This window comes from Anas acuta, chromosome 1 (genome assembly GCF_963932015.1).
Source record: "Anas acuta chromosome 1, bAnaAcu1.1, whole genome shotgun sequence".
In the NCBI taxonomy this organism is placed as follows: domain Eukaryota; kingdom Metazoa; phylum Chordata; class Aves; order Anseriformes; family Anatidae; genus Anas; species Anas acuta.
In genome coordinates this window covers 107,157,496-107,171,059 of record NC_088979.1, presented here as the reverse complement: position 1 = coordinate 107,171,059, position 13,564 = coordinate 107,157,496, and the positions used below count along the sequence as shown (strand labels likewise).

Sequence of the window (13,564 nt, the reverse complement as noted above, 5' to 3'; positions counted from 1 at the left end):
TCTCATTTTTGATTGCATGGATATTTATATATTTGACAAAATCTCTCACCTAAGCCAAGGAAAACATTTTATGTTTTTTCATGAACAATCAGAAAGTACAAAAACTTTCTGCTACAGATCCTTCTCTATATTGCAGAGCTTCACAAAGAACAGGGGAGACAAACTGCTAAATAAAGTGTTTTCACACTCCCCCATTTGTGACTATTAACAGCTACAGCTTATTTTCTTGAATAAGTAATTACCTACTTACAGCAAACACTTTCAGAAGTTTGACCCAGCTAGAGCACTTTTTCCTCACTTTCAGTATAGAAGCACATTTTCCTCCCTCTTTCTTTCTTTTTTTTCCATCTGTTTTTGCAACATTCCTGTCTAAGCAGCGGTCAATGTAAGGCATTCTCCACTGAAGCGCTACATGCTGAAGTTGGATTCTAATTAGACATTTAGAGATCTGCTGCAATGCTGAACTCTGATATAACAAATCTATCTAGACCACAGGCAGTTCATTATAGCCTTAACTTCACTATTTTCTATTACAACAATAATGGCATTGAGATAAAACAGTATATTAAAACTTGAGGTTTCTTTGTAAATGGAAGGAAGTCCAATAAATTGTTTTTCTTGCTTAATTTACTGTGGTTTATGTACTGCTACTTCAGTTACAGCAAATTTCTTCTAGCTATTATTGATAATCTCATTGCACTGTTAAGAAATTAGTCCCAGAAATATTTAAGAAACCAACAAACAAAGGGGATGCAGAAGTTCAGTGCTAGAAAAAAGAAGTTTTATTTCCATAATCATACATCTAATCATGCTAAACTGGTCTAATCAACTAAGCCTGAATATATACAGCCAAGTAATGAGCCAAAAAATTGTTTGAATTCACTGCAGTCATTCAAACTGACAAAAAGAATAAAACAAAGTGCATCATCTTGTTGAATTAAACTAAATCATTTGTTGGATGTAAAAGTTCTTCTACACAGAATAGACAGAGTGGTATTTATTAACTCTCAAGGTAGCATACTTAATGAAATCAGAAATATTAACTTCTTTGGACATTTAAGACAGCTTAAATTCATTCTTGAAAAGTAGTAGCCCGATGTTCTGAGTCCATACTTAAGAATTTAGCTAAGCTACAAAGATGAAAGAACAGCACCACCTAGTTCTCTATTTAAAAGTTTTCAAATATTATCACCCATTGATTTATGTTTGTAATCTATATTCACACGTGTGTGTATCATGCAATGAAATCTGTCACATTTCCATATGGAAAAATACTAACAAATTTGGCAGGAGTTATTAAAGCATCTGATGAAGACACTTTACAAATGTGTTCTTCAAAAAATTGTTTGTATATGCAAGACTGCTAGAGACTTGTAATAATGCAAATATTGTTCAGAAGCACCATAAACACCAAATGGACTGCTCATCCATCCCCAGTGTTTTTTATGGGACTGTTTCCCTAATTAAACCAAAATATTATACATTAATTGATTCCCCCATACAGTACCTGATATTTTAGGGTATGTGTATGTGCATTCCAGATGCAAAAATACATTCACAATACAGACAACATCACAAGAACCTAAGTAACATGTTAAAAAAAAATAGTAACAATCATAGCTCGTAAAAGTTCTTTTCACATTTACATTTCCACTCTGCAAATAAAGCCTACTTCAGTAATGTGGCATATATTTTAGTTGTTAGTTGGACTGAAAGCTTTCACATGAAGAATTTCCCGGCTAGAGACTTAGAGATGTGCATCTCAACAATCTACAAGTTTACCATGGCACAACAGCAACACCTAAGGAACTAACTACCTACCCTCACTGCACAGTCATCTTAATGTTTATAAGGATAGCTGCCTGTATTGACATTTGATGAGTACATAGCTATGCAAGCAGAATAGTTGCTTTGTTTTTCTGAATGTGTTGCATTTTCTAAGATCTTGTTCACTTCCACAGGACACAAAAGCAGAAGAGCTTAATATTCCTGAAAACTTTTTCTCTAGACATTTATCAGTAAAGCCTGATTTCCTATACCAGAATGCACTGGAACAGATACCTTCTCTAAGATTCTAAGTTGAAATAAAGCACAAGTGACATTGACACTCCATCACATTTTACATTGTGACGGCATGTCTTCTAACGTTATAGAGAAAATGGAGTTAATTGCACCTACAAAAAGTTTCAGCTGCGTTTTGGAACAAAATGTTCAAAGCAAGTAATTGATTTATCTAACTTAGATCAATGAAAATAAAAGGGAGATATGTTAAAATGATCTCAGGTGGCACATTTGCATCAATATGAAGTACATCTAAATTCCTGTTTCTCATATGGCTTTTAAAGTATTTTCACCTCTCAAATTTGAGGCTTCTTACTTCTGCCTGTAGGAAGTCTTACATATTACACTGAAGCAAAAATCAGGCTCTTACAAGATTATAGAGAACACAGTCTAATGACTACCTCACTAACAAGTTTCTGTAATTGGTGCCACTGGCAGGAGTCAGGTCCAAGCACCAGGGACTGATTTCTGCTTGTTCCCCTTCTCCTGTCAGTGCACAGTTCAGGAAGGTAAAGAAGTGAAAGAAATTAAGACAAAACAAAACAACAACAACAAACTTCTACTACACCCCCTCCCATGTATTTTCTGTTCCAAGGTGAGGAGAAGGCTGTCCTCTCACAGCTTCCAGTGAATGTGTTTGCCCTAAAGCCTTCACATGCTCGATCTCATTTTCCAGGGATTTTCCAGGGAAAGGAAGAGGAGGAGAGCTCACTACAGGAGAAAGATGAAAATGTATGTCATATCCTGTAAGCCTGAAGCAACAGAGTTTTCTTCCAGCTTAATCTTCATGTGTGTCCTGTCTTTTAAAGTAAAGGCTGTTGTGGTAACTCTTGAGGGAATGTTTTATCCATACAGAAAATAACTTGCCCCTTTCTCAGTCCACCTATCACCATGAAGGCCACTTACATGTTGGTATGTTACTTGTTTGCAAGTAACAAGTTTGCACTTGTTGCAAGTTTGACACATTAATGTAAAAAGATTATACAGGATCTAAAACTGGAGCCTTCATCCTCAAAAACTTAGAAGGGAAAGACTTCCACACATACAGATTCAGACTACTGTTGTTTTGCCACTTCAAGTTTCACAGTGGCAAATGGAAGCAGCAAAGTTTGGTTTTCTTGACAGGTATCCCAGGCAGACAAGGCCTGGAGGGAGATTTCTCTGTGTTTATCCGTGCCCACTGATCTATGACCAGCTTGCCACCTATTTCGAAATTCCTAAAATAAATTGTTCTAGAAGTTGTTCAAGAGTTTTTAATGACCAATTAAAAGAATAAAGCCTACAATATTAACCATCCATTAAACAGCAAATTTGAACTTTCTTATTTCAAATGATATGGTCTAGTGGATTCTCTTTTCCTCTTGGAATTTACAGAGTATTTGAGTTTGCAACAGGCATAATCTAATTAACATTAAACGCACCTGCCCTTCCAAATCCTGCTACACAGGTGCCAAAATAAATGAAGAATATCTCCTATACAAGGAGTTGAGCTGTGTCCTTTACCCAGATTTCCTTTTACTCCATTCTGCATTGGAGTAAGAAAGAATTGTGGTTTTGTAGAACAAAACTATCACTTGCTCTTCTGGCATACAAAAGCAAATCTATATCACATCTATTATTCTTTTTCTCACAATACAAAGATAGTTTGGGAAATTCTGCAAACACATTTTCAATGACAATGCATTAGCATTGCTTAGAAAAAGAAATATATATATAGCCTATTTACTTAAAACAATTGTATTCCAGGTTATTTTGAAATTGTTTTTCCTTGCATGTTAAACATATGAGAACATCCAATAAATAAGTCTATAAGCCACTGAGGTTTTTATCTAGCATAAGTGATCAATAATATAGGCCCTTTGCTTTTTTTTTTTTTTAAAAGTGCTTTCACTCCCACCTCCAAAATTCACCATTTAGAATTTAGCAATACAATTAGCGACTTATAATTTGCAAAGCAGATATTACTTAAGAAGCAGGAAACGTTTAGAAAAATAAAAACTCAGAATTATTTTATGGGGAATCTACTGAAATGATGCAGGATCTGGTCCATTTTAAGAGGACTGAACAAGGCATTTCCACCCTAAGAATGACATACAATTTGCATTTCTCATATCAAAAAGCATTAACCAGTAGTTTGCTATCAACACACAATATTTTGCGAGTAGAGATACATCAAAAACTTGACAAAGAGATCCTAAAAGTATGAGGAAGATACCTGTATATCACAATGAAGCTCCAACTAGCATGTCAAAATTTAAACTTTTCATATAACAAGAATATTAAGAGAGAAAAAGAAAAAAGCCTTTGGATGTAAAAAGAACAAAATGAGCTTGGCACAGGAATGTATTTTGTATAGTCTTCCAATTAAAACAGAATTTTAATATTAACCTCCAACTTGATTTCATCAATACCATCTCATTGTTTTTTGCTTCCTATTTTGTTGCAAAAAAATATTCAGTACATAATAATTTTGTATTGGAAAGTAACAAGTTATTTCAGTAGCAAACTCAATGACCTTAAACCCTACATAATTCTAAAAACTGATTGCTTCTGCTTCAACTAGTATGGCTTTTCCCCTTGTTAGGGACTAACCAGAACAGCTTTCCTCCCATACAGCACAGCAGCAATAAAAGCAGGTCAAGTTACACTGATAATCCAGCAGATGTAGGTCAGTTTGGGATAAATATCTGAGCAAATGGAAAATACCAAAATGCCTACTACAACTGCTGCTGTGAAGTAATTTGGTCTTATTCTCTTCAGAGCTGTCTGTCAGTCACAGTTGCGGAGTTTCCAGTGCTGAACTTTGAAAAGCCCGAGTTTTTAAGACTTAGACAGATGGATCGGTATAGCTGTGCTGGCCTATTTAGCTTCTGCCAGGAGAAGTGGAAATAATGCAATGCATTATATATTGATGACATCTAGCAAGGCATAAATGTGTTCTTCTTTGTGGCCATAAATTCTTTTTGCATGTAATAGAATACCCAGGTTACCTTAGTTAAGGCTTAGTAATGGAATTACTGTGACAATCAGATTCATTGTTTGATTAATATTGTGGTACATAAGAAGTTTAAAATGTAACCAGACTCTTTTCACCTCTAACACAAGGTGACAGTCTCTCTTGCATCACCTTTCCCATCCGAAAAAGACAGGTAGTCAACAAATTGTTTACAGAAGGATGAAGATAGAGGGAACATCAAAGCAATGCAGACAACCACTATATGGCATATGACGATATGCACTGCCTTGACAAATAAGCTAAACCTGGCCAACCCCATTCACAGAACAGATAAAAAAAAAATGGTAAGGAGTTCAGTAATACACATCTATTAGAACAAAACTTTATTTAAATGTGTGCTTGTGTGTACATATACATACAAACATGCTCTGAAGAGGCTTTCAGGATTTAGGCTGAGAAACATACACTATGCACATGTATTATTTTCTAAAACTGAAGAGCAGTTGCCTATGAATAGTTAATATTCCTTAACAGCTATTTAAGAAGAACAGAGAACGCTAAAGTGAGCATTATGAAACAGAAAAACGATAAATTAATTTATGAATTCATAGTAATGTAAAATTGCATTAACAATGATGTGCTGCTACTTAAACTGTGAAAGGAAGAAGCATTCATGCTCTCTAAGAGCCATTTGATTAGACTAGAAAGCAGTATATACAATTCTACTCCTAGCTAGGAAGTAATGGTCCTTCCCTCAAAAATCCCAAATTTGTCAGATCTTTTTGTCTTAGAAGATACATATAAGAAGATACATAATAGAATGGCAAAGGATGATGGCATGATTTTATCTTACAGTTAAAGATGTCAGAGAAAGGAAGACAGGTAGGTAGACACAGTTAAGTGAACAAACAGGGAGCCTTCCAGTTCATCTACAGCAAAAATAACTACCTACATTCTTCTCTAAATTTTTTTTGCCTGTTCTAAATTTTCCACATTAGAAAGCCCTACACACAAAACAGTACTAAAACAGAGCACTGGAAGATGCAGTACACAATGTCATATGCTATTAACGACAGTCTCCTCAGTACGGATGCATAAAGCATCCGTCCTGAGCTAATTGTGCATTAAAGTAAGAGGAACTGTAAACACTTGGACCTTCTCTTTAATTTGCATTTATATAAATGAAAGGAAAAAATCCTGAAACAGGTTCAGAGGAAACAAAAGAAAGAACTCTTGCAAAGCCACCCACATACATTTTTCAAAATACTTATTTATTTTCAGAATACTTCCAATGTTGTCATTCTGTAAAAAGATAAGTTGTTCAAGGGCAGATTACTGTGGAAAAAATAAATAAATAAATCACTGTTTCACAAGCTACTCCTTGCCACTTTTTCTTTCTTCCTCTCAAATAGACCTCAAGAATTCCGTGGAAAGAAGAGAGGGATATGCTCATTAAGCTCATACTTAATATTGACGCAATCCCAGAGGAGACACTTACTAAACTAGTAAACTATGTCTAATAGTTTTACCATTCCACATTTGTTTTGGAACATGTATTTTATAAAGCATGTTAGTGGCATTCTCTCTGGAGAGAACCCTCCATTCTTTTCAAAGCCTCTAATGGTATTAGCCTGTCATCAGGCTCATATTTTAACAACAAAAATGGAAGCATTCCTTCTATCTCTGAAAAGGCATTAAATTAAGAGGACAATTAGAGAACCTTCTCTTTCTACTGTTAAGATATTAGTTGAAGGAGGAATCATTGTTCTAACAGTCAAGCACATTCTGGCTACGGTGCTATTCTCTTGGCAACTACCTCACATCCATCTGTGTTTGCCATATACAGAGTTGCTATCAGTTTCTTAACCAACACTCGTGATGCATAAGTGGAAAAAAAAAAAAAATCGAGATCTTGACTTCATATAGCAACATAAAAACACTAATTCTTTGGTGGAGAGAGTAAGCACAATCACATTCAACTCCTGTTTTGTGATGTAAGGCTAAAATACAAGCACTAAGGCCTGTATAAACCATGACTTGGAGGCATTTATAGTGCATAATTAGGGAATTACAACCAATATGCAAATTTAAGAGCAGAGGGATGTTCAATGTCTTAAGTTTCTGAAGTCAAAAAATGAGACATAACTATAAATGGTGACATGACAAAAAAAGGTATTTGTTTCAATGGAGGTTTTTCTCCGTATCAGCATTTTTCTGGAGCTACTGCTTACTGCTGAATTTATGATAGAAACTTGATAAATCCCATGAGTGTAAGAGACCTCTGGTCATGTATTTCTCAGAGATGTTGTGTGAGGGTCATCAGCAGAAGTTCATGTGATAAGTTACTTGTGTTTCTAGAACTGTTCAGCAGGGCTATATGACGAGTATTAATATATAAATAAATCAGAAAAGTCATAAAACACGAGCTAACCTGGGACCTAGACAGCTCATATGCCTACCAGGCTTAGGTTAGATTGATGTAAGCCATATAAAGACCGTCACTATCAAGCAGAGTTATACATTCTATGCTTTAAATTGCATGTAAAATACTCCAACTACAGATTGTATCAACCTCCTCCAAAGCCACTTCCTTCTATACTGTAACCATCTACATTCTCATAGAACATCAGTATTACTGCCAAGATTTTGCTAACAGAAATCCTAGTGAAAATTCGAAATAGGGACTAGCTGTGCAAGGAACAGAGTGATGTATCACTACAGTGTCTTAAATCAGCTCAAACGATCTGAGAAATAGCCATGTGCATACTTGTTATTTTTTTCCTCCTATTTGTAATGGATCTAGGCTTATGAAACAAGTCTCACCCATGAGCAATTACGTCTGCACCGATTTGTTGCATCGGTGATCACAGTTTCAGACAAATTAAAGTGTCCCTACATTATTTTCATTAGCAGACAGGTTGCAAGTATTTGAAGTGCCTGAAGAAACCACACTGAAAAAAATTTCCCCGTGTTGGCAGAGAACCGAAAGCGCATCATTTGCTAACACACACAGCACTCACTATCCACGATCTTCCGAAAAACAGAGCACATTAGAGCATTAGATGCCATTTGCATTATCACACAGCAGGGGGCTATAGTAGCTACAATTCCAGGATAATCTTAACCCATATCTGTATACCAGGAATTCAACAAAACTATTTTTAAATATTATAGTTTCTCACATTGTAACTCCTTACAATAAACAGCTTATTTTCCAGGTTGCATAAAAGCATTTCAGATGATGTACTAAAGTTCTTCTAAATACATGCTGTCCTCCAACTGTTAAATTTTATGTAAGGCACACTAAATCTGAGAAGTGAAAAAAACAAACTGAATGAAACAAAAAAGCAGGTATGACTGTAAACATACGTAACAGTTTAACCCCTTGGGAAGCAGTTTAAGTACTTCAGAATCATTACAGTGCACAAGCTAGGAACAACAGCAGCCAGAGATCCTACTATTTTCACAGCAAATGCTGGAGAGGGTAGAGCAGACTAATACCATACCCGAACTCAGCTGACAAGCCACTTCTCAGCTCAACATGTTATTACTCCCCCTTCCACCTCCATCGCGCCCCTTTCACAGCAAGCAGCTGACACTAGGTTCTTTTACTTCTGTTTGCCTCCGTTCAGAAGGGACTGCTTGCTGTTAATGCTATTCCACGCACAAGCTGAGAAGCATTATTCTATGTCCTCTTCCCTCGGCTGATGCTGCATCAACTCTCAGGGCAGATTCCTTAAGCCTGGCTCTTAACAGACCATGCCAAAAAGACACGCTTCCAGATAGGATACACGTTAGCTTGGCTCTTTGTCACATTGCCTTTAAACTCGATTAGCTTCACTTTCGCTACCGGCAGCCATCCTTAGTCACAACCCAGGAGCGCTCCGAATCCTTGGAACAACGATCTTATTCATGTACAGAGCTGACGGAAAACCCGTGCATCCCACAGCCTACGAGCAGAAAAAGGAGGAATCTAACAAATCCATTGAGCCCCTTCAAAACAGTTTGGGGAAGCAAAGTAAGCCAACAGGAGAAACTACTTCTAAATGTAGGTATGAAAGCACCAACTAGAAATGTGTCTAATATGGTAATTGTGTCCGCTGGTCGTGCCAAAATAAATGGCAGAAACTGAGTAAACACCATTTATGAAGCAGCACTGTAAGGTGGACCAAAGGAATTTGATATTCAGTTAGACACAGTCACTATTCAGGGCAGGTTTCTCCTGGAAAATGTTCACTCGTTTCTTCCTCCATTCTCCCTTACTTTCAAAGGAGAGGAGGATAGAAGAAATTATTTCCTCTCACTCTAGTCTGAGAGTGACAGGTTTCTTATATTTGTTAAATAGTGCCCAGTAAAACTGCTCCCCAAAACAGCGCTCGGCTAAAGAGAGGTATAGAGACTGCCCAAGTCTCCCTGATTTTGACTGCAGTTTTAATCAGGAGCTGAGGAAAAATAATTGTGTGAGAAACTAAAAAGGAGGAGACATTTTATACACGCAGAGGGCAAGCTGAGGAACACGTTAAACATAGCCTTTCCCCATCTGCAAGGACAGGCCCAATCTGGTTATTTTCGCAGAGTCAGATGCGTATTACCTCCCTTTCCTCGCAACATGTTTTTTACCTGATGCAGTTCACGGAGTTACATTTTCCCTGGCACACTCCCTAAACTGCTGTGAAAGGCATCACCGTTTTTAATCACTGGTTTACTCTTAAAAAATGTGATGCGCTGAATGCAGTTGATTGCATCTTAGGAAAGATCAAATCCTCCTCCTCCAGCAGCAGCCCTGATTTTATTGGTGACAGAAAGTCAGTCCAGACGCGTCCCCCCACCCTCCCACCCCCTCCAACCACCACCACCACCACCCCCTCCTTCCTTCGCAGGGCAATGAATCGACAATTCACAGGGAAATGTAAAAGGCCGAGAGGAGCCAGCCCCCAGGTGCAGCCCGCCGCACATGCCCCGATAAATAATCTCGGATGGCACCGACACAGCGGCTCCTTGTGCGGTGACGTGCAGGGCAACTCGGCACCGCCGGTAAAGCATTACCGACACCACCTGCCCCGGGAAGCCGGCGCTACCCGCTGCCGAGCCCCCTCGGTGTCCCCCCCCAAAGGGCCGCTCACTTCACGGCGAGGTGACAGCGCCGAGGCCCCCCCGCGCCCCTCTCCCCGCAGCCCAGCCCCGTGCCCAACTCGACGCGGAGCCCAGGGGACGCAAAAAACCCCGCAAGGTCGCTCCGTTTCAACGCCCCCCCTCCCAACCACCCCCCCCCCCGCCGCCCCTCGCCCCGCCCCGGCCCCTCAGGAGGGCGGCGGGGGCAGGGGGGGCTGCGCCGCCCCCCGGGCGGGGAAACTCTGCCCGGCAGCACCGGGGGAGCTCCGGGGGGGGCTGAGGGGGTGCCGGGGGGTGCATGGGGGGCCTCCCCCGGCCGCACACGCCAGGCATTTGCATGATAATGGTGCTCCGCGGGTTCCCCTCCGCCGCGGCCGCAGCGGTTGTTCCCTTTCGCTCGTGTTAATTAAGCGGAGCGGCGGCGGCGGCGGTGCGGCGGGAGGGGAGGCGCAGGAGGAGGAGGAGGAGGAGGAGGGACGAGGGCTACACGGCGAGTCTGGAAACTCGCTGCGGGAGGACAGCGGCTCGGAGCGGGGCGTCGAGCAGCTCCGGGCTGGCTCCCCGCTCTCGGCGCACACGCGCTGCACGCACACCCGCGCCGAGCTCTGTAGGGGCTGGAGGGCTCCATAGGCGCCCCTGTACGGCCGCGGCGGCGGCACGGAGCGGGGCGCGGAGCCCCTGCCCCTGCCCCTGCCGGGCGGGCAGCGCGGGGGGCGACGCTGCAAGGGGGCGGCCGCTGGGGTTGGGGGGGGCTGAGGGGAGCCCCGCGGGGTCCCCGCCGAGGGGTGCGGAGGAGGCGGTTACCTTGCATGAGGATCCCGCAGAGGCTGTAGAGGCGCAGGAGCGCGCCGGGCTTGAGCCGCATCCTGGGGGCTCCCCTCGGGCTGGGTGGGCGCCAGGCACGCAGATCCGCAGCCTCCCGCCGCTCCGCTCTCCGGGCGCTTCCTTCCCCCCGCAGGAGCCGCCGCCGCCGCCGCCTCCGCCGCCGCAGTGTCTCCCTCGCTGTATCCAGTGGGGTGAGGAGGAGGAGGAGGAGGAGGAGGAGGAGGAGGGCCGGGGTCGCGGGGGTGGATTGGGGAGGGAAGGGGGGGGGAGCGGCTCTCCCCGCCGGCTCTGCCGCCGCCGCCGCCGGGCTGCTTCCCCCCGCAGAGCGCTGCCGGCTGCCCCCGCTGGCTCCCCTCGCCCCTACCGCGGGGTCGGTCCGGCTGCCCCTGCGGCCCGGCCCGGCCTGTCCCGCGCCGTGCTGCGCTGTCCTGTCCCGTCCCGTCCCGGGCTGTCCCGTCCCGTCCCGCTGGCGGCGCGGGGCGGCTGCTCGCTCCCAGCCGCTCGCCGGCTGGCGACACAAGGGCACTCTCTGCTCGCCAGCCTCCCCTCGCCTCGCCCCGCCCCCGCCCCGCTCGCCCCGCCCCCTTTCGGCGGGAAGCCCCGCCCCTCGCCCCGCCCCCGCGCCACACCCCGGCCCACCCAGCGCCGCCGGCCCGCCCCTCCGAGCCGCCTCGGCCACGCCCCGCAGCGCGTCACGGCTCGGCACGGCCCCCGCCCGCCGGGCCCCGCCTCCCGCTCCGCTGAGCGGCAGCCGGCTCGGCCAATCGCGAGGAGCTCCCACGGCCCCGCGGCGGCTGCCAGCCAATGGGAGGCGGGGGCGGGCCGTGGGGCGCTGTCCAGAGCCGGTCCTGAACCGGCGGCGCACGCGGTTGAGGGCCAGGGAGCGGGGAGCCCCCGGTGGGGGCGTGGCCTCGCCGCGCGGCCGCTCCGCGGACCGTTGTCGCGACCGTTAGCGGCCGTTAGCGCCGCGCGACAAGGAGCGCGGCCGCCGGGCTGAGGAGGCAGCGTCAGGAGGCGGGCAGCTGCCGCGGGCTGCTCGGGCCGCACACACGCTGCGGCTCCGGCTCCTCCGCTTCGTGGCGGGGGGAAGCCTGGGGGAGCACCCGGCGGAGCCAGGCAGCCGGGGAGGAGCCGGCCATGTCGCCTGCTGTCCCTCCGGGGGAGGCGTGAAGCACCGTCACCTCCCTCTGCTTCTCCTCCTGCCTCCCTGGCCGGGTCTCCCGCGCCTTCGGAGCTAGACTCGAGCCTCTGTAAAGAACGTCTGTCCGTGTACCGCCACCGCAGTAGAAATAAAACACTTGTACCCAGACAATGGCAGTGAGAAACTTTCCGGACGCTTGGCTGTGTAACCGCCACTCTGGCTTGGAACACGGTTTTTATTTGAGGGCTTGCTTTGGCAGGGTTTGCAGCCTTCAGGCAGGAGGACCGCTCACTGACAGACAAGGCACTGAATGTAGGAAACCCAAGATGGCAGGCTACTTCCTTCATACCTTACGTGCCACTTAGCACAGGGTCACTTACCTTTTGCCAAAACCTCTTCATGAAATCAGAAAAACATGTTCTGCTGAAGTTGCTGGACTGCCCTGTAAACATTTATCAGGGAAATCACATTGCCTCTTCACAGAGAAAGCAGGATTCCACTGCACCCAAGTGCTTGGGATAATCATATTTCTCCGCTCCTGGATCATCATTTTTTTCCGTTGAGATTTGCTCTCCATCGCAATGCAGTATGTTTTGCATCGTACCTCTCCAAATTTCAGCCTTCACCTCCCATTCTTTGTCACCAAAGAGCTCTACTGACATAACAAAGCAATGAAACAGTCTTAAGTACCCATGGGAGAGGAAACTTTAAAAACTCTTTTTTTTCTGGGGGGTGCATGGTCTCAGATCATTCAGGAAGTGCTAACAGTAGTCAACTTTACCTTACAGACCTTGCACTAGTCTGGGACCTGGGAAGGCATGTATTCTGTAGTCATATCTTCCACTTGGTTCGTTAGCAAGTAATGACTATGCCTAGCAACAGGAGACTGCAGCAGGATTTACATTGAGTTCCTCTGTCTCCAAAAGATGTCTGTACAGTACATAATCAAATTACAAAATTACATTTCAAATACAAAAGTTGTGTAGTTCATATGATTTTGTCTGAAATCCACATCGCATACATCTCCGTGCCCTTAGCGGGTTACCTGAACACTGTCAAAGGTGTTGCACAGAAATGTCCCCAGGGGCAGAGAAGTACTGAAGTAACTGTCTTTAGCTGATGAAGAGGTACTTGCTTTACTTGATTTTTGTTACCACCGAAACAAATGCACAACGGCAAAAGTTATGATTTTACTGCTGTTGTTAGGATTCGAACCATGTAAAGCAGGAACGAACGGGGAATGGTTCTCAAAATATTTTAGATGTCTTGCAGAAAGGAACAACTCATTTTTAAGGCAGTACTAAAAATGTCAACAAAGGCTCAAAACTTGTATTATGTTTTGGTGGAGGAAACTTAAAAAAAAAAAAAGACATAATAAGTAATTTTCAACCCTTCACTAATACAGGACTGTAATCCAACCTGAAGTGCCTTTGCAATAATGGTGATAATTGACAGCTCAGTGCTTTTGA

The 13,564-nt window shown here is 44.2% G+C and overlaps 1 protein-coding gene across 4 annotated transcripts in view; it reads right to left on the bottom strand.

Annotated features, from left to right (window-relative positions):
• Nucleotides 1-11,516, bottom strand: part of CADM2 (cell adhesion molecule 2) — a 646,291-nt gene extending 634,775 nt beyond the window's left edge. For 3 of the 4 annotated variants that reach the window (XM_068691324.1, XM_068691332.1, XM_068691314.1), the window contains exon 1: nt 10,934-11,514. In XM_068691324.1, the coding sequence (XP_068547425.1) occupies nt 10,934-10,994 (61 nt within the window). In that variant the 5' untranslated portion in view covers nt 10,995-11,514. Of the gene's footprint in view, nt 1-10,933 lie in introns of all 4 variants that reach the window. The other variant, XM_068691339.1, reaches the window with a different exon arrangement.
• Between the last annotated feature and the right edge of the window lie 2,048 nt (nt 11,517-13,564).